Source organism: Leptonychotes weddellii, chromosome 2 (assembly GCF_054177405.1).
Source record: "Leptonychotes weddellii isolate Sample4059 chromosome 2, ASM5417740v2, whole genome shotgun sequence".
Taxonomy (NCBI): domain Eukaryota; kingdom Metazoa; phylum Chordata; class Mammalia; order Carnivora; family Phocidae; genus Leptonychotes; species Leptonychotes weddellii.
In genome coordinates this window covers 92,588,934-92,610,196 of record NC_138370.1, presented here as the reverse complement: position 1 = coordinate 92,610,196, position 21,263 = coordinate 92,588,934, and the positions used below count along the sequence as shown (strand labels likewise).

Here is a 21,263-nt window from a genome sequence, read left to right as displayed (position 1 = left end):
GTTGAATCAGAGATCTGTACCTCTGAAACAAATAATACATTATATGTTAAAAAAAAAAAAAAGAAAATAGCAGGAGGGGAAGAATGATGGGGGGGAAATCGGAGGGGGAGACGAACCATGATAGACGATGGACTCTGAAAAACAAACTGAGGGTTCTAGAGGGGAGGGGGGTGGGAGGTGTGGTTAGCCTGGTGATGGGTATTAAAGAGGGCACGTTCTGCTTGGAGCACTGGGTGTTATGCACAAACAATGAATCATGGAACAGTACATCAAAAACTAATGTTGTAATGTATGGTGATTAACATAACAATAAAACATTAAAAAAATAAAATTGTCAAGACATAGGAAAAAAAACAAATGATGCTTCTTTGTTGGTAATCAGTATTTTTTCATGAAGATCTAGTAAACATTATTTTTAGAAGTTATTTTGTCACACAGATATTGGTATGTTTGCATAGTTACTTTTGGAATCTATATATACAGAATGTATGCACTTTCTCTGACCTTATATTAGTACTGTAACCACTGGTACTAAATTAACTTAGCCACATGTTAAAATTTAAAATTCAATTCCTCGGTCACACCAACTACAGTTCAGCTGCTCAATATTGGATAGTGGGGATATAGAACATTTTCATATTCACAGAAAGTTCTATTGCACAGTGCTCTTCTTGAACATAAGCAGTTGTGCATTAAAAAAACAGCCATTTTTTGTGATTTTTTTTTTTTTACTTCATAGTAACTACTGAAATAAAATACTAAAATAAAAAACGAAGAATAGAATAAAAAACTCAGTGAAAGGATTCGTTTCCCGACTATTGGTTTTGTGTCTTAGTTACTTATGATAGATAAAGCAGTGGTTTTAACTGTAGCTGAATGGACTGTGCGTTCAGTGCTCAGCTAGATGCAAAACACAGTGGGCGGAGCAGTTCCTGCAACTGGTCCATCAACCGGTCTGTCTTCGTGGGCATGCAAACAGTGACAGGTAGTAGTAATCACAGCAGCAGACTCTAGCTTCTGCAATAACTGTATTTGCATAAATCTCATCCCTAGAATTAAGAACAGGTCTACTGAGAATCCCTAATTTTTAATTCCTTGGAATTGGAAGGCTGCACCAGAGAGACACAATAGAGAGACAGTACAGTAGAATAAAGGCCTGGAAAATTTCCTCCAAGATTGGCTATTTAATTTTTTTCTTTATTGACCTTGTAATTATAGAATAAACTTACTTGATTGCTATAGAAATAGTGTTTTCTCCAAATTTATTTTTTTAAAGCCCTCATTTAATTCAAACAACATTTAACATAGGCTATACATGCTTATAATGTGCTTTACTTCTGTTTATTCTTTTTTTTTTTTTAAGATTTTATTTATTTATTTGAGAGAGAGAGAATGAGAGAGAGCAAGCACATGAGAGGGGGGAGGGTCAGAGGGAGAAGCAGGCTCCCTGCCGAGCAGGGAGCCCGATGCGGGACTCGATCCAGGGACTCCAGGATCATGACCTGAGCCGAAGGCAGTCGCTTAACCAGCTGAGCCACCCAGGCGCCCAGTTCTGTTTATTCTTTTTTTTTTTTTTTTTTTTAAGATTTTATTTATTTGCGAGAGAGAGAATGAGAGACAGAGAGCATGAGAGGGAGGAGGGTCAGAGGGAGAAGCAGACTCCCCGCCGAGCAGGGAGCCCGACGCGGGACTCGATCCCGGGACCCCAGGATCATGACCTGAGCCGAAGGCAGTCGCCCAACCGACTGAGCCACCCAGGCGCCCCAGTTCTGTTTATTCTTAATGGTATAGTGTCAGCTCATCTAGAAATAGTTTGAATATTTCCTTGGAGTGAGAGAGGGAAAAGGCATCTGGAAATATAACGCATTTCATAGTTTAATCTTGATATTGGAAGAATCTATCATTTGCCTGCTGTTGATTTCTTTTTTGTTTTTTTAGGTTGCTTGCAGTAGTTGAATGTGGAGAAGGTGTAGTTGCTAAAACTGCGTTTAGATGGTGGGAATTCGTACGAGTAGGGTGGCTAATATGTGATAGTGAGTAAAAATGGGTATTGATTTGGTAATGTGCATATAGATCTATTTTAAGTTGTTCCTTCAAGTAAAAAGATCCAGTTTGCATGGGTAGCTATTGTTTAGATCTTTTCGCTACTTGGAGGCTAATTTAGAATCTAAGTAAAAACTATACTGAGTAGGGTAGGGGGAGTTGGCACACTATATAGCCCCCGCAGGTAGGGCACGTATTTCTTTTCTTTTTTTTTTTTTTTTATTTATTTGTTCATGAAAGTCAGAGAGAGAGAGAGAGGCAGAGGCAGAGGGAGAAGCAGGCTCCCTGCCTAGCAGGGAGCCCGATGCAGGGCTCGATCCCAGGACCCTGGGATCATGACCTGAGCCGAAGGCAGACGCTTAACCATCTGAGCCACCCAGGTGCCCCAGGGCACGTCTTTCTAAAAAGTGACAGAGGACAGCTCTTAACTGTTGTACCTAATCTCCTACCATGAAAGGGTAGGAGAAGTGATAGGTGTCACGTGTACAGCCTTCATCTAACTTGCCCTTTGCACCTGAGTTACAGATACAACACAAAGGAAGTGTGGTCTGGGATATACTCATTCATCATCACTTCTTCCATAAGCATTTACAGAGATCCGGTTAACTCTCTCGAATTTTTCTATTAAAAGTTTCTCATGTAATGCCCTGAAATGAATTGGCAAATTGATAGAGATTACATAACTAGAGACTGCCAGGATATATAAGGGTATTTAGGTAAAGGGGAAATTCACATTAAAGGTAATTTTTCCTGTAGAAAAATGTCTTTTCTATAGAACCGTTACCTGAAAGGATTATCTTTTATTTTTTAAAATGTAACCTTTCTTTGGTATGCTTTGGTCTTAATTGGAAATGTAACTGCTGTGATAAAATGATTTAAAAGGAGATATACATGCTAATGCACCCAGAAATCAAAAATCTTGGCTCTTCTTCCTGGGATTAACGTTGATGTTCAATTAAAAGATAAACAGATGTTTCATAGATACCTCATAGCGATTATGCAAAGAAGAGAGATCTTTGGACATTCCATGTTACAGAAGTTTTATTTCAGATTTTCAAGAATCTAGTTCTCAAAAAAAAAAAATCTAGTTCTCTATTATTGATGCAGTGTGTGCTCTGAAATGGATACCTTTTAAATATATTTCAGTTTCTGTCCACTTTGCTGTCATGTCAGTTCGATACTCTAAAAAATTTAATCTTTCAAAAATAGGTAATTAGAACAAATATCAGGATATTTTTACACCGACTAAGTATTGGATCATGAGATACTTCGAAAAAAAGCCTCTGTGATTGTTTTGAATGCTAAGGATTGTACTTTGTTTTAAGTAGTTTTCTGGTTCTCGTTTCAGCTATGAAGTCTTACACTCCGTATTTCATGCTCCTGTGGAGTGCTGTTGAGATGGCGAAGGCTGCCAAAATCATCATCGTGCCGCCAATTATGTTCGAAAGCCATATGTACATTTTCAAGACACTAGCCTCAGCCTTGCACGAGAGAGGCCACCGCACAGTGTTTCTTCTCTCCGAAGGCAGAGACATCGCGCCATCTAATCATTACAGCCTCCAGCGCTACCCAGGGATTTTTAACAGTACCACCTCGGATGCTTTCCTGCAGTCCAAAATGCGGAATATTTTCTCTGGGAGATTGACAGCAATCGAACTGTTTGACATACTGGATCACTATACCAAGAACTGTGATATGATGGTTGGCAACCGTGCCTTGATTCAGGGTTTGAAGAAGGAAAAGTTTGACCTGCTGCTGGTGGACCCTAATGACATGTGTGGATTTGTGATAGCCCATCTTTTAGGGGTTAAATATGCTGTATTTTCAACTGGCCTTTGGTATCCTGCGGAAGTGGGTGCTCCTGCCCCATTAGCTTACGTCCCAGAGTTTAACTCACTCCTCACAGACCACATGAACTTGCTGCAAAGGATGAAAAATACCGGCGTTTACCTCATTTCCAGATTAGGGGTCAGCTTTCTGGTTCTTCCCAAGTATGAAAGGATAATGCAGAAATACAACCTGCTGCCAGAGAAGTCCATGTACGACTTGGTCCATGGGTCCAGTCTGTGGATGCTGTGTACAGATGTGGCACTGGAGTTTCCGAGACCCACTCTGCCTAATGTTGTGTACGTAGGAGGAATCCTCACCAAACCGGCCAGCCCACTACCAGAAGTAAGGTTTGCTGAACTCCTTGGTAATCTTTTCTAAATATGAAGGTCAATTTATCAGCTTTGATTTTTGGAAGAGATGGGATTGGTTATTGTTGGCTAACAAGTGCTGCTCTCAAAAGTAGCTAAGGCGGTAGAGCCTACTCTGAGGTCCCTTCCCTTGAGGATGCACCGTTCCCTTGGAGCACGTTCCTGCTTTGATGGAGCATTTCTACGATGCTGAGAGGCCATTCTGCCGTATGGTCAATAGACGGGCTGGGAAATAGACTTTTGATTAAGTAATAACTGTAGTATGTGAGGAGAATGTAGTTAGCTTGCTTTAATGAGCGTAAGTGGTTTTGCTTTTAATTAAACACAGAGTTCGCTCTATTTTCTCCCAGATAGCACAATCACCGACCGGTCTCCATGTCTAGATCAGGTTCAGTGAAGTCAAATAAACAGAAACCATGTGAAGAGAGGTTCTTCTTTTAGCAGTCATAGCCACTAGAAAGCTTATGTCCAACAATGAAAATGAGGTAGTCACTTCTATCAAACTCGGGAGCCAACTAATTTTTAGTAAGCAACTGTAACTGTTTTAAAGAAATCCTGCCCCATTGCGATTTCATTTCAAAGATGGAATTGATTGCACTTGAACAAAACCCTGTCTCCTAAGTCAAACCTCAATTCTTTTTCTGATTGAGCTGTCAGTGAATCCCTTGTGTTCTCTTCTCCATCCTAGTTTGTTTTGTGTTAGGCAACTCAAACTCACAGGAGCCAAACTTGAGTATCTGTCGTCGTAGGGTTTTCTTACCTCAGGCTGGCTCTCTGGGTTTACTCTCAACATCTGATGGCATTTACCTGGAAGCAACAAGTTGTTCTATGATTTTGCTCTTTATTGAAACTCTTTCTACTTTTGAAAATCTGAAAAGACACACGACAACTCTGCTAAATCTCTGGTCACTACATATCAAAAAATTTGCCAGAGCCTTGTTGAAGAGCAAATCCAGATTTTTTTCGTTTAGGCATCTGATAAGGACAATCACTGGGCAGAATTTTCTCATGGAGAAATAATGTGATTGGAATATGTAGTCTGTAGGTTTTTCTAATCCTTTGGACGTACTTTCAATAAATAATACCTTGATATATTTCACATAAGATGAAGAAATAGAGCTTGCCAGATTTGCGGCCCACACCATCCGAGCATTTCATACCTCTGATGCCAGCAGAGGCTGAGGGCATAGCTCTCTCTGACGTCAACTGTAAAGGATAGGAACTAATCTCAGCCTTTCTCAGCCATTCCTGAATTTAGCCAAGCCATTTCAAATCCTTAAATATTCTCTGCCAGAGTCACCGTGTGTTGTATTAACTCCCTTTCCTAAAGGTAGGGAAAATCAGATTGAGAAGGAGCTTCTAAAAGACTCATTGATAAGCAAGTCTGTCTTTACTCTGAGTCATTCAGAATGTTACACAGATCAGCCCCGTTCCTCCAGGTCTTCATTTTTTCCCAACCAGAACCCTGCCCTTCTGCCTTGCTCCTTTTGTTTCTGTTTGGGGGCTGTCTCCCTTCTTTAGCCACCGGATTGAAGAAGGAATGGATGATAAAAGGAATGTTCTGATGAATCTTCAGTCCCTGTACATTTGTCTTGAGTTGCAGCAACTTAATACATAGCATAATAATACACAGAATAATAATATTTTATATATATTTTTTTCTATCCTCTACCCTTCATTAAGATACATAGCATGTGAGAATGCTTCTTTTTTCCCTATAACCCAAGCTTATCTTTTCCCCCATGGGTCCCTCTGCCTGTTAGTTTCACTATTTTATTTTACTTTTAAAGCATCTTTTGAGTGGTTTTGGAGCCTTATGTAAGGTTATTACCCAAAATGTTTTCTGATTTGCATAATTTCTAGTTTTTTTTTTTTTTAAGATTTTATTTATTTATTTGAGAGGGAGAGAATGAGAGATAGAGGGGAGAGGGTCAGAGGGAGAAGCAGGCTTCCTGCTGAGCAGGGAGCCCAATGCAGGACTTGATCCCGGGACTCCAGGATCATGACCAGAGCCAAAGGCAGTCAGTCGCTTAACCAACTGAGCCACCCAGGCGCCCCATGCATAATTTCTAGTTTGATACTGGCTTAACTTACCTTGCGGGCTTCCCTGTTCTTTTTTCCCTCTTTTGGTTTTTTGTAATGATTCTTTTGAAAATGTGCTTTTTATTTACAATGACCACTTTGGCTGTGCTGGTGAGATCACACACACACAGATACATACAAATATGGCATGTGCACATGTTTTATATGTAGACCTAGATAAGTCTGTTCTTTGAAAATATCTTAGGCCATAAGTGTGAAGGGCCATTTTCTTTCAGTATGCCATTTACTAAGTTTTTCACCAGGGAGTATTTTGAAGGATGAGGTGTCTTACCCTTTCAGATATGTCTTACTCTGGTGAGGCTTTATATGCTTAGGAACACATGTGTTCCTACTGGGATTTCTCTAGTAGATTTGTCTGATACGATAAACTGTACCTCAGGGTTCTACAAGTTAGTTTCTCAAATGCCTGTATTATTTACAGGTCATGGTTGTGACACTAAAATAATAGGGCCTAGCAAGTGACCGTTTAGAACACATGATTCACTAATAACAGCTTAATTGTTAACTGCCTTGGTATCTTACACTGGAAATGGATTAGGTTTTCCAGATGTCTGGAAATGATTTGGCAGTGGGATTTCATTTCAAAACCTGGGATGAAAGGGTACAGAAAATTTCTAAAAGACACTTTTTAGGAGCTTTCATAATGTTTGAGCTCAGAGAAACTCAGAGAGCATCTAGTTCAGTTCTATTAATTTAGTTTATCCCCCCCCCACCTCAAAATACAGAGAATAGGCCATTCATTTGTCACTTAGGAGATTCAGAGAGTTTGGATGTCTCATCCAAGGCCATTAAGCTAGTTTGTGGCATAGCCAAGTAAAATGTGCATTATTTTGCTGTGATTGGATATTTTGTCAAGATGCTTACATCTCTTGTTACTCATATCACTCATTTACACATTTATAGTGTATACAAAACTTCAGAGACAAATATTTCTCAGTTCTTTCTCTGATATCTCAAGGATTATGAGGATTTAAGGTGAGAGTCAAATTTTAAATCATGCATACTCTTACTTATGCTTTAGAAATTTAATAATAGCAATCAGCCAGAATCCAAATGCTTTTGATTACAAAGTATTTGTCTTGGCATAAAGTGAAGCAGTTGTGTGCCTCAGTAATACAATCATTTTAAAATGCATGTTAGCAATGTGCCTACCTTATCATACTGTTTACTACCTGACTGCCTAGAGTGTGAGTCCTTAAAATGTGTCAATGAAGGAGAAGAGGTCTGGATTGGATCACATCTGCTCTATTATTGAAGGGCGGCAGAGAACGTGAATATACATTTCTTTAAAAAAGAACTTTTGTCTCCGCCAGGAAGGAGGTCTGTAAACAGGTCCCTATTTGACTAGGTCCTTTAAGTATTAAATGTGAATGAAATAATATCTAACAGAGAGCCATTCTAGCTTTTAACAGTTTTATTGGGGAGGAGGGGAATAATAGTACAACCAAAGAAGAGTACATTTACTTAAGGAGTCTATTCATTTTTAAAATTAACGTATTGCAGGTGATAATTTTTAAATGATTTCTCATTGACTGAAATGACCTGACCCTGCCAGGCAGCTGATCTCTCCCACTTTTCTGCTTCTACAGCCCCGAATTATTTTTGCACTTAATAGATTGTACTTTAACTATTGGTTTTTCACATGGCTCTCTCCCTAACTAGAGTGTGGATGCCTCAAAGGGTGGATCCTCTACTTAGTCATCTTTGTACCCTGAGTATCTGGAGAATGGTAGGAATTCAATGAGTGTTTAAGATTAAATGAACTGCATCAAATAGAAATAGTTGCCAAAAAAAAAAAAATAGGTTTCAGCTAGTACAACAATGTTAATATTATGGCCATTATCTGCTTATTTTTTTTTAAATGACTTAATGTGTGGTTTTATTTCATATTACACAAATATTAATCAAGCAGCCAGTAGTCAGATGCCAAGCATTCTAAGACAAATTCTCTTGAAGATAGTTTCTCAGATCTTTAGTGTATCTAAGACTTGACTGCACAGTTTGTAAACAAATGCAGATTTTCAGGCTAAACTCCAGATTTTAGTTTAGTAGGATTGAGATGGAGTCTAGAAATCTGCAAATTACTGGCCAACTCAGTGATCCTGACAGGAGACAAAGAGATCACTATGGAGTTAGGCATACCCTTATTTCTTATTTGAACTGGATAAATGGATAATGGGTACAACAGAATGAACATAATTAGACAATCCAAGTAGAGGCAAGAACAAGCCAAGGTGCTTTAGCCTAGTTTAAGAGGTTCAGATTATTTTAAATTTATGTCCACATACCATCCCAGCCACTAAGCAACCCAGCATTCCAGGCTAAGTTATACATAATGTTACTGATATTGACAAAAGATCATCATACGTTACTCAGTTGGTGAACTGAATGGTCTCTACTGTGTCCCCAGTATGCACATGACCAGGGTTAGTAGCGTAAATCAGTTCAGCTGTTGCTGTCATGAAAAATGTTCTGGGGTGATGAGGTACTCATTTGGTATACTTCAGGGGTGCTTTATTGCCAGGCTAGGAGTATAAAGGGCAACGATATTTCCCCAGTTGTGGGAAAGATACAGATAAGAGATCAACAGAGATAAGAAAGAGCATGAGGCCAAGGACAGGGTCTTGCAATACTCACTGTTTGTCCTTTTGTTATTGCCAGAACTCCCTCACAGAGAAGGGTTTTAGGGAGAATGAGACATTGAGCAACAGATTCATTAGATTAACTACTTGTGAGCTGATCAGGTTATGAGAAGAATAGCTCTGAGGAGCAAAACAATGGCTTTCTATTTTCAGTTTTTATTGATTCGCCTGGAAGCCATTGCTTACTATTACATATGGTAATGGAAAGCGGACTTCCCCAATCATGAGTGAAGTGTCGAGGCTGAGAAATGGGACCAGAGTCGCTGGGGCTAATTGACTTGATCCGGGATTATAGCAGATGTGGAAAATTAAGACCATTTTAATACTGTGTAACATATAAATTTTGTTATCATGAAATATAAAGCTAGAGATGGGATTATAACCATTGTACCATGTTGATCAAAATGTCTGCTTTTAAATAAGTGTCATTTAATCAAAATATATATCCTTCATAGCTGGTTCCTTATTTTGAATACCAATCACTCACAAAGAACTTTGTAAAATGTCTTCTTCTACATAGTACTTCTGTGCTGTTGGTAGCTATGTGGGGATCAGAAAATTGATAACTCTAATGTTTGGAAGAGACTAATGATTTCATTCCAATTACTAATTCTGAGCTTAAATAGTTACTACAACATGGTAGCTGGGCAGAAATGATAGATTCGCTATGGGAACTCATTCATGTAAAATGTTGTTGCAGATATTTCTTGCAAAAGTTTTATAGGTTGATCATATATTTTGTCTTTATTTTGTGGTGAGAAACCAGATCACCTTGCTAAATGAATCTGTCCAGGAAGTAAATTGGGCCCTCTTAAAACCATCAATAACTTACTGTTCACCTCACTGATAGGATAATTTTCTGAGCAGCCCTGTAGTTTTAAAAAGCTTATCAGTTGCTTCTGGAAGCATTTTGGGTTTACAGAGATTCCCTGATATGATAGGAGACCCAAATATAATTGGAGTTGCAGAGTCTGATATGATTTTTAAACACTCTCCTCCCTCTGCTATTACGTATTTAAGCTTTAGGACGCCCTACAGAACTGTTCGTTTAGATATTAATTCAAACACTGGCCATGTCAAGGGAAATATTTTTAACCGATCATCTTTACGAATTATAATTTTCGTCATTAACTGCTGCTGGTACTAGGTTTTTGGTACGATATTTATCGCAAATGCTCTCATTCTAAACCAAACAGTTCTATTTTTGAAATTAAAATCTCTACTGTCAGTTGAGTTTGCCAGACTGACTCCTGAGTGCAGATTTTGACGGAGAGCCTGCAGCTTCTGAAGTCAGTGTCACTGGAGACAAACTACCTAATTCATAGTTTTGTTTATGGAATTTTTTTTATACCAACTTTCCAGGAGCTCGTGGCAGAAGTAGTGAAGTGGGAAAACATGGGCTTTTTCAGCCAAATGGTCTTGACTTTTAATCTTGGCCTTAATAGGACTCTTGGATGAGGGCGTCGGCCTCACTTAAGTGAGGATGGCAGTGCTTACCTCGGAGGGGCTGGTAGAGGAGAGCCATGGCAATAGCCGGTGGGGGCAGTTCTTGCCTTTATTATTGTTTTAGTAACTCTTGTCATTTAAGATGAGCTCTAGGGGCGCCTGCGTGGCTCAGTTGTTAAGCGTCTGTCTTCGGCTCAGGTCATGGTCCCAAGGTCCTGGGATCAAGCCCTGCATCGGGCTCCCTGCTCCGCGGGAAGCCTGCTTCTCCCGCTCCAGTTCCCCCTGCTTGTGTTCCTTCTCTCGCTGTGTCTCTCTCTGGCAAATAAATAAAAATGTAAGATGAGCTCTAATTCCTGAATCGCTCTCCCTTGCTGTTTTCCACATGGCGAATAGAATGGTTTCAAGGGCGAAGGAGGCATGCGGAGGAAGTCTCTATGGCTTCCGCTCTACTTATTTTAGGAGTTGGCACTTGGTCCTTCTACTTCTGTCTTGGGGATGTTTATTTCTCTTTCCTTCATCCTCTCTCTCATCCTCTTTCCCACGGAAATAGAAGGAAGATGACGAGTGAGATGTGTGGGCATTAGCCCATCTGACCAGTAAGAAATTAGCAGAAGCAGACAGGCAGGTATCTTTCTCAAAGGTGAGAGTTATGGGGTAGCTTCATGGTCCTTGGGAACGCTGGCTTCTTTAGGCTCAGTGATCTTGTCTGCGGTGTTTCAGTCTTTTACATGGAGGAGCTGGGACTCTAGCCCCTGTTCTGCACGCTCTACCCCTGTCCGTTTTCCTACCTCTGTGCTCTCCATTCCTCAAGGAGCTTAGGGCAGATAAATGGCTGCCCGCCTTCTAGCCAGAGACTCTCCTCACATTCCCCTCCACACTTAGACCCTGTAAACTAACCCTGTTAGATGAGATGACCTGGAAATGTAAGGAATAAGGTAAAAATAAAGTGAAGGTTTTCTTCTGAGATCTAGAATGCAGACTCAGCAAGCAACCCGTCTTTATCTTGACTTCTTTCTATGTCTCTGTATCTTGCCCCACTTGTATTTACTCTCCTCAGTATTGTTTAGATGAGAAGGCCTTGAAATTCTTGTTAAAAAATGGGTTGTAGGGCCAGTTAGTGGGTCTGGGATGGGCATACTAATTTGCGACAAGTGCCCAGGTGATGCTGCTGCTGGTCCGAGGACCAACCGTACTTTGCAGACAAGCTGTGTGATCTCTGAATTCTAACTATATTATGTAATATATTTTGCATGAGAATCAATTTCTTTCTGATCATTTTAGGTTTTCTCTCTTCTAGACATCTAGGCCATCATGAGGAGCAAAGCCAGCTTGACACTGTCTTTTTCACTGCAGAGTCCTTGTAGAACTCTTTCATGGGTGGGGCAGTGAGAAGCTTTTGCATACCACAGACAGATGGCCATTCATGAAAGGGATAGATAGGTATTTTGTTATGCATCCAGTGCGTGTTTATCGGCAGCCTAATATGTACCCAGGCCCTGGGCTAGCGATATTAAGTGCAAGTCTCAGTTTCTCTGTGCCACTTAGACTGTAAGTGATTAATAAAGATGTAAATAAATGAATAAGATCCATAATTTCAGCACTAATGTGTTGTGAAGGAAACCCATCAGGGTGCATTGATAGAGAAGAAGGAGTCTTCTCAGGAGATAAAGTAGGGCCTTACGAGAAGTTGGAGCCAGCCATGCAAGGAGAACATTCCTGTCAATGAACACAGCAGCCCAAGGTACATTTTAAAGACCTGAGAAAGTTTAGTGAGGCTGAAGAGCTGGAGGCAAGGGGCTAGGGCAGAGTGGCTCAGGGACTTGTTGACCACTGAGCAGAGATCATCTCACAGAAGGCCTTATACGCTCTAAGGGATTTGGGTTTTATTCATTGAGTTTAAATATGCTTGCATCTGCTTTTAGAAAGAATTGCTCTGGTTGCTTTGTGGAGAAATACTGTTAGAAGGGGAGAGAGAAGACAGGAGCACCAGCTGAGTGAATGTTGCCTTCACTCAGGAGAGAGGTGGGCTGGTGAAAGGGATGATTCCAAGTATATTTGGGAGGTAGATTTAACTGGAGTGGAGTTGGGTGAAGGGAATTCTTAAAAAAACAGCAGGTTTCCTGCTTAAGTAACTAGCAGAAGACATTTCCTTAATGGGAAAGCCTGACAGATGAGTGGGTTGTTAAGAGAAAAGGCACCGCTCAGTTTGGGCATATTGAATTTGAGAAACAGGGGATCTATGAGTACAAATGTCAAATTGACCTTTGCAGATATGAGCATAGAGCTGATAGGAAAGGTCAGGGCTGGGTATTCAGATGTGGGGGTTATCTACCAAAAGACTGAACTAAGCAGTGGGAATAAATGAAGTTACTTACAAAGAGGTGTGGAAACAAAGGAGGACTTTGGTTTGAGCCAAGCACACACAACCATGTAGAGGCTGTGTAAAGGGAGACAAGTCTTCAAGAACTCTGGGAAGTCATGACCTAAGAAGTGAAGAATATTCAGGAAAAAGTGGTGTTTTAGAATCTAAGAAATAAGTGTTTCAAGAAGGGACAGTCCACCAGTTTTCACTACTGCTGAATTAGGTTTTCCAGGTGTTAGTTGGGGACATATACAGGTGGTCCTAGGTCACTGGACCATTTTGGTGGTTTGCTAAGTAGAGAAAGAGCAACAGAACACTAAATTTAGGCTCTCCTTCAACATCCTCTTACATCTGCGTCAGCCCACTGGTAAAGTTGAAAGAGCACTCACTAGGAACTGGCAGGATACATACATCCAACGTCTCCAGCGAGGTTCTTGGGAAGATCACTTTATCTTTCTGGGCCCGTTTCTTTATTCCTAAATTGTGGTCAGGTCAGTGGGTGGGGACTGGGTTAGTTTGTAAGTTTCTTCTGCTTCAGTGATGGTGTGAAAGAGAACATTTTGAGCACCTTACGTTACAATACATACATTACAATACAGTTTGTATTCTTGAAATATTTTGATTTCGGGTTCAGTTATGTTGACAGAACCAAAGTCAAGCAGACCTCTCTGTGTAGCTGTGGTCTCAGAAATAGTTCATGAAGGGGGAAGCTCACAGGGGATGGATGGGGAGAGCTATAGAAAAGGATTTTTACAATTTATAGGTAGTGAAACTTTGATTTTCTAGTAAATCATAGCAATAATTAGAAACAGTATTAAGATAAGTAGTTTTTGACTTATAAAAATTTATGATTAAAAATTCAAACCATCGTTTGGTTTTATTTTATACAATACAGAAAATGCTTTTTTTCAGAGAATATAGTTGAATTACCTCTTCTGTTGAACAATTATTTTTTTCTTGAACTGTAATCTTAAAGAGAATTTTAAGCCATATACAGAATTTGATTTCTTCTCACTTGAAATATTCTTTCAGCTTTTTATGATAGATAATCTGTGAGTAGATTTTGCAAAATGTGTTTCTTCTGTAAGGCAAAAATTGAAATTATAGGAAAATGCTTAAAGCCTTTGCAAATTGGATTTCATTTTGGTAAAGTTCATACTTAGTTGAGTCTTAGAGTAGTAAAAAAAAAAAAAAAAGGAACTCGCCCCCTGTGCTGCCAAAGCTCAGAGGATAAAAATTTGGCTTGGTTAGAAATACGTAAGATTGAGAATAACCAATCATCTGAGGCACTTAATACTAACCTGTTTTTTATTACTATGCCTACCAAACAATGCATTTGGTTTTTTGTTTTGTTTTGTTTTTTTGAACTTACAGTTATTTCAGTTAAGCCTTAGGTAATTTGCTTCATAAATGAAACTTCAAATGAGATCTGTTTACAGGATTTTTACCATTTAAAGGGTAGAAATTTATACAGACACATGTAATTTGGGTCACTTTTCTGTTATGAAGATAGAAAAATCTCCATCATTTTTAGCTATTTAGAAGTGTTAGGTGTTTTCAGGAAGAGGGTGAGGTGGAGCATGAAGTTATTTATGTACTAGATGATGCACAACTTTTTTTTTTCAGGTGAATGCAGAAGAGTTCATTTTTTCAAAAAGTTTATGGGTTTCCTATAATAATGTTTGAATGTAGATAGTTTAGTTTATCTCTTTAGACTTGCTTAGTAATAAAGTTAAAGTGTTTTTTTTTAAATTAGGATGATTTAATGGAGCTCCATATGTAATATTTATGTAATAACGTGAGCTCGACTAGTAAGTGACTTAGGCCAGGCTTATTTTCTTTTAGTCGAAAGAGCCTTTCAACAGTTGACGAATACTACAGAGCTATTAGCTTTATTGACATGTTATGTATAATTGCTGTTTATATTGCTAACTTTTCTTCTTTCAGCTGAATAGGCCTCAAAAGTTTTGTATCCAGTATTTGAGTACTTTTGTTTTTCTCTTTTAAAAAGTCAGTATTAGGCACTACTGGTTACTACCAGCTGAAGCCTCACACAGCTGTGTGTTTAGCATTTAATCATGCTAAGAATTGCTAATTAGAACATCGAACTGGACAAAGCGTACCCAGTGGAGTTGATACAATACCATTTTTGTTTGAAAAACATAAATAAATAATCTTTGCACATTACTGGTTTCATTAATAAGCATTTGTGTCGAGTATGTAAAGCAGGCAATCTTTAACAAAATGTTTTAACCTGCTAGGAATAATTTAGCAATATCATCCTTTCATCAAGATCCATAATCTCTCTGAAATATGGCCAGCCTTAGTAAAAACTGTCAAGTTTACATGCGGCCTTTCGATTTCTCTTTCTGTTCTTCACTTTCCTCTTTCTGCTCCCTTTCAGCAGCCACCCCCGACCAGCCTGACTGCCCCCCCTCCCCGCCCCCCAACACACAGAAACTTTCTTCTGCTCTCCTCCCCTGTGCTTTGTTTTTACGCCTAATCTGAACCCCGGTGCCAGGAACCCCTCTGTAGCACCTCAGTCAACCTTACTGTGGCTCAGACTGCCTTATGTTTCAAAATCCCCGTCTCCTTTTCTTTTATTAAAACCACCTTGTTCCTAAATAGCCGATTCAGTGAGCTGAAGCGAAGATCAGGTCTGAGAAATATGTTTAGTGCTGTGTTAATGGCCGACAGCAATTTAAAGTATTACCTTTCTAGGAGTAGTGAATATTTTATACTGAAATCGGAGGTCTAGTGACAGTAAGACATAAGTCAGAAGAATCAATACCAGTAGCGTTATTAGTCTGGTTAGTAAAAGGCAGAGGCAAATGGGTCCGGAGGATGAGGAGCACGCTCTGGGTATCCTTCATATCAGTTCCTATTGCTCACTCATATGGATGATTATGCTCTGAAGGGTTCAGACTGTTTCTAGGGAGGAGAAAATGCAGCACTTTTAGCTTTTCCAGAACTTGATCTCACAGTCATTGTGAGTTCAGAGGTAACAGGGCTGTTACCAGGCCAGACATGGTGCTCGTACAAGGCATGCTTAACCCTCTTGTAGACTGGACTTTCCCTTCTCTGGTTTGGGGATTCAATAGACCAGACAAGTCATAATACTACGGTGAGAAGCTAAGGTGTGCAGAAAATATTTAAATGCATTTTGAGTGTTTAAATGGCACAGATTTTGTTGAAAATGTTTCCTCATTGAGAACTACGCGTTTGGGGAAGTCCTGAGGTCGTGATCATCTGAAATTCAACAAGGGCACACTTCTAATAGTGTCATGGCTGTTAGTAGCCTTTGTAGCCTTTGTAGACTACCTCTGCTCCGCTGACTCATGTGATCACACCCGTGTCCCTGCGTAGCACAAGTGTCCTGGGATTTCAGAGACTGGAGCGTGAGTCCCACGTCTGCCCCTTACTAGCTTTGTCATCACGAGGCCTGCCCACAGGAGTTTCTCTGGTGCAGTTTTCTTATTTATAAAAGGAGAAGATTTTTGTCTATATAAAAAATGTTCACTGAAGATCAGTTTAAATAATATTTGTAGGGATCTATAAATTATAGAGCGTGATATAAAATAGAGGCTTATTGAAGTATTATGTGGGGACTATACATTATGAATTTTAAAAGATGTATCATTTACCTAAGATGCGCTGCATTTTTAAGAGAACATTTAGTGGAGATCTGAGTTTGGGTGCCATTTTTTCTGCTAACTCCAATTACAGACAGGCTTTTTTCTGGCAGTCTCATTTATCTGGATGACAACCAAGAGCTGAAAAAGCAAGTCAAAAAGACGTTTGAGAAGCCAAAATAAATGCCCAGATGTCCAGGAACTAAAGTTTGTTATACCTGACTAACGGTTGATAGATACCTTTAGGTCTTCTCCACCCCAAGTTAATTTCTCTCTCATTATGTCCAGTTTCTCTCTCCATTATGTCTATTATGAAACAGCTTGGGTAAATGTCATCCAGTGTTCTGGCAGAGCTGGTGGCTACCCAACGCGAGGCCAGGCGCCAGGACTCCTCTCCTCTTGGGCCACTTCTTCTTTTTTTAAATAAAATTAATTCACTTTACAAAATAATTTTTTTGCTTTGCAAAGTAACTTCAGAATATTGATAAATAACAAGCTCTGCTCACACATTTAAAATACACTTTTTAAAAAAGTAATCTCTGCACCTAATGTGGGGCTGGAACTCACCACCCCAAGATCCAGAGTAGTGCCTTTTACCAACTGAACCAGTCAGGCGCCCCTAGATTTATTTTTAATTCATGCTTTCAAGAAAAGTAACTTTGGAAACCTTAATACTCGCTTTTATTTTTTTTTATTTTTTATTTTTTTATTATTATTTTTTTTAATACTCGCTTTTAAATGACAAATGTATAAATGACACAAAATCACACTATTTGAGAATGTGTGGAATATTTTGGAATATTTTGAGCCAATTTCCTTATTTTATGAAGTTGGGGACTGAAGTTCATCTTCTGAAGATCTTGAGAGGCAAGAAACCAAGGTGAAGAGTTGCCTGGGGGCACCTAGCTGTCTCAGTCATGTGACTCTTGATGTCTGGGTTGAGGGTTCGAGCCCCGCATTGGGTATAGAGATTGCTAAAAAATAAAATTGAAAAAAAAAAGAAAGAAACACCTTGGATATTTTATTCTCAAGCCCATTGGAGATTAAAAGAGCAAATAAATTTTTGAGATAGGCATGCTGAAAACTGAAAAGTGACAATTTAATAACTTGACAGAAAAAGGAGACCCTTCCAAAATAACCATAGGAAGAGTATAGCATAGCCCTCTGGGGCCGTTTAGTGTTGTAGATGCTGAGGCCATCTCTCTGTTACACTGACACAAAATATAATTGGGTCCATGTGTTATATATTCTTGGTGTAATCAAGGACAGAAATGCATAGCACCTTTTATAAGTACTGTCACTAACAATAGGCCTTAGCTATCATGTAAACCGCAGGACCCAAAATGATGCAGTTCACAACAGGCTTCAGATAATTGTGTTTGTACTTAGGTTAAGGGATTCAGAAATACCTCATGGAGATAAGCCCAGTTAATTCATTTGCGAAATGAAGTGTGGGCTGAAAGAACCTTTAGAGTTACAGGCCAAAATATGTAACCTCATATATCCCTCTATCAGATTAATATTACTATGTTTTAAAACTCTGCCAGATTTCTTACAACCAATTTTCCAATCAGATACAAACAGTATAGATTTAGAATGACATGTGGTACTTGCTTTATTCACTTAAAAACATCAAAAATGCTTTTATCATTAAAATAAGACTTAGAAACTTTTAGGTCATTTATTTGTTTATTTAGCAAATATGTGTTGGGCACTTTCCTAAATCCAGAGACTGCATTAGCTCCTGGGAACACAGGATTTAGCAAAACGGTCTTGTGTCCTCAAGGAACATAAATCTGGTAGGAAAACAGATATTAAACTTCTAATCACATTAAATAACATTTGGAAGTGCTATGGAAATGACAGGCACCTGGAAAGTTTGGCATTAGAACCTAAGGATAAGGAACGGGGTCCACTAAGAGCTTTTCCTCTGAGGGTCCTAAGAATGTCCCACTGTAGTTTTTCTGGATCTGTGCTATGGAAATGCTTCCTGGGTAAGACCAGTGCCTTACAGCAAGACCCTTTGGGGCAGTCAGGACTAAAACTCCTTGAATAGTAAGGAAAACCCAGACTAGGCAGATTTTGAGGGGCAGTCACCTGTTTTTCTCCCCCCCTCCCCCTCCCCTCCATCTCTCTTTTCCTGTCTTTTGCGGTCATTTCCATAATTTATTGATGGTCACCATGTATGAGGCAGTATGCATTCTCCCATTTTAAAACTCATCTCTTTTGACAGGGAGCAAGAACCATAACCTAACCCTAACCCTAACCCTAACCCCAACCCCAACCACTGAGGCTAACATATTAGATAATTCTGATTTTTGGTTCATGCTAAATGTTCTCTACTTATTGGAAAGTTATTCCCTCCCACAAGCTGCTTGTTTGAGTAATGAATTCTCTTTTCCATTTTGCAGTTTCACCCAGTTTTAAAGGTTGTCTGTCATCAGCGCATCCATGCTCAGGTTCAACGGTCATTCTTAGATAGCTCTTAAACCACAGAGGAGTTTTCTTGCTTCCATCCGACGTGCACTGAGGATTTCTAGGTCTCTCAGATCTTTTCTAATCTGATGAGGATCTTGGCTGAGAACATTTATTCATCCTTAGAAAATGCCCAATCCTCTTCATACCTGTATCTTTGATTCATTCATTCATTCACTTATTGAGCAATGTCTGTTGAGTGTCTGCCATGTGCAAGGTACTCCATTAGGTGCTGCGAATGCAGAATAAAACCTCATAGTCCCTGAAACGCCAAAGGATCTTACATGCAATCTGTGAAGTTTTATAGCCCGCTGGGCATCTAGTGCCAGTTCCAACTGCGGAAGAAAACCCAGGGTGGAAATGAAGGATAGCAATCTCTGGAGCTCTGCCACCCTCTTTATCAGACTCCCTTCACTCATTTCATCTGTCCATCAATTCTGTCACCAAATATTTATTGAGGTTAGGTGTTGTTCTAAATGCCATGGCCAAATAGTATATTAACCATGCCCTCCATTCAAGGAACTAGAAGAGCTCGCCACCCCGAAATCTGATGTTGGGGGCATTCTGGCGTCCCTGGCTCTTTTGTTTAACAAGGACTTTCATATCCCCATTATGCCTAGACACCCAGTTGAGACCAAGAGTCAGAATGTGATCTCATGCTCAGAAAATGGTCCCGGGAAAGGTAGCCTTGCTGGTCTGTAGGTAATTTGGAATGATGAATCTGCGCCCTGTGATCTTTCCCATTCCTTCACTTTTCCTTTTCTTTGTTTATGGTTCCTTGACTTTCACTTTCAGAAACCATCTTTGTTGGAACTGACCTACGGAGGCCTCCTGGTACCGACTGGGCACAGACTTTAACACAAGGCAGACTTGTGTTTTAATTGTGATTTCACTTATTACTAGTTTTAGGTTATTGGGCAAGTTACTTAATTTCTCTGAACCTCAACTTCTTTATCCACGAAATAAGAAAAGTAATTTGGTTGTCAAAATACACAAGGTAAGTTGTAAGTATCTGACACATGTAGACTTAGTTTCCCTTGGTTGCCTAGTGTTGTTTCCCAGAAATGGTTGGTGGGAGGAAAACTGGATCACAGGTAAACAATTGAACTGGAATGGAGATAATGGATGCTTTATTGGAGGCATGAAACACAAAGTGTTGACTTGACTTTTGTGTGACCTTTCATGCATTTTCCCTTTCACTATTATCATCTCATAGATGGATAATTTTCATGTAAAGAGATATTAGAAAAAAAATTCCTAAAGAATTTTTCTTAGAAGAGAAACATTCCTCAGGTTCCCACTTGTGTAATATTTTTCAAGAATAAAGTTATAGTTGTTTGCTCCAGTAGATATTAGCTGCCATCCAAAGTAAATAGAATATTTTTTAAAAATAGTGTTAAAGTAAAACAAATGTATGGGTCATGTATTGCTAGATTTTTTTTAAAGTAATCTCTAAGCCCCAACATGGGGCTCAAGCTCATGACTCTTGAGATCAAGAGTCGCATGCTCCACAGCCTGAGCCAGATAGGGACACCTGCATTGCTGGATTTTGTTCAATTCAAAGACCTATCCTAGAAAATATCACCAAAACAATAGTCTCACCTTAAAAGTGAAGGCTTGCTTTTTGTGCCACTTTAATTATTGTTGTCAATCTTAGAGTAATTTCTGTGGAGAAATTCTGCTAAGCTTTTGATGTTGCTATGTTCAAAAACCTGACAGGCAAAATCCAAATTTAATACCTAAAATAAATAGCCTTTCGAAAGGCTAAGGATGAAGTTTGAATTAATAATTTGCAATGAATCTTTGTCAACCGATACTCAATTGGTGACAAAGAACCACACAAGGCCTACTGTTGGTGGAATTGCTATCTTCATAGATAATGTTATCTTAAAATACATTATTATTAATTTATTCCTTCTCATTCCTCCAACCATCTAAGATATCTGTCCCTCTTTGCTCAATCTCACTTTGTTTTTATTTCCACAAACAAAGCAATACTTGAATTGGATTGTATTAAATTTTGGTCTGGTGACTGTCCTATATGACATAATCCTAGGTTCTAATTCATGCAAGTGGTGAGAAAGTTATTTTAGTCATTTCTAAAATAATAGGTCTATAAATTTTTCATAGTATAATGTTAATTAGAAAGAAAAGAAAGAAAGAATGTTTGGTGTCTACAAATTTTGATGGTTGCTAGACAGAGGCTTGTTCATACACATTTATATGAGGGGTTACGATGAGATAAGACCCAAGAATATTGATAGTATTTACTGATTCATAAAACAAGGGATTAACCATTGAAGTAAATTGATAGAAAAATGAGAGAGAAGGGAAGAGAAAAAAATTATGAGGTTGTTTAAAG

The 21,263-nt window shown here is 39.1% G+C and overlaps 1 protein-coding gene across 1 annotated transcript in view; it reads left to right on the top strand.

The window, feature by feature from the left end:
• Window positions 1-21,263, top strand: part of UGT8 (UDP glycosyltransferase 8) — a 79,770-nt gene that overhangs the window by 24,622 nt on the left and 33,885 nt on the right. The window contains exon 2 of the mRNA XM_006727956.3: window positions 3,392-4,215. Within this exon, the coding sequence (XP_006728019.1) occupies window positions 3,394-4,215 (822 nt within the window). The 5' untranslated portion in view covers window positions 3,392-3,393. The remainder of the gene's footprint in view (window positions 1-3,391; window positions 4,216-21,263) is intronic.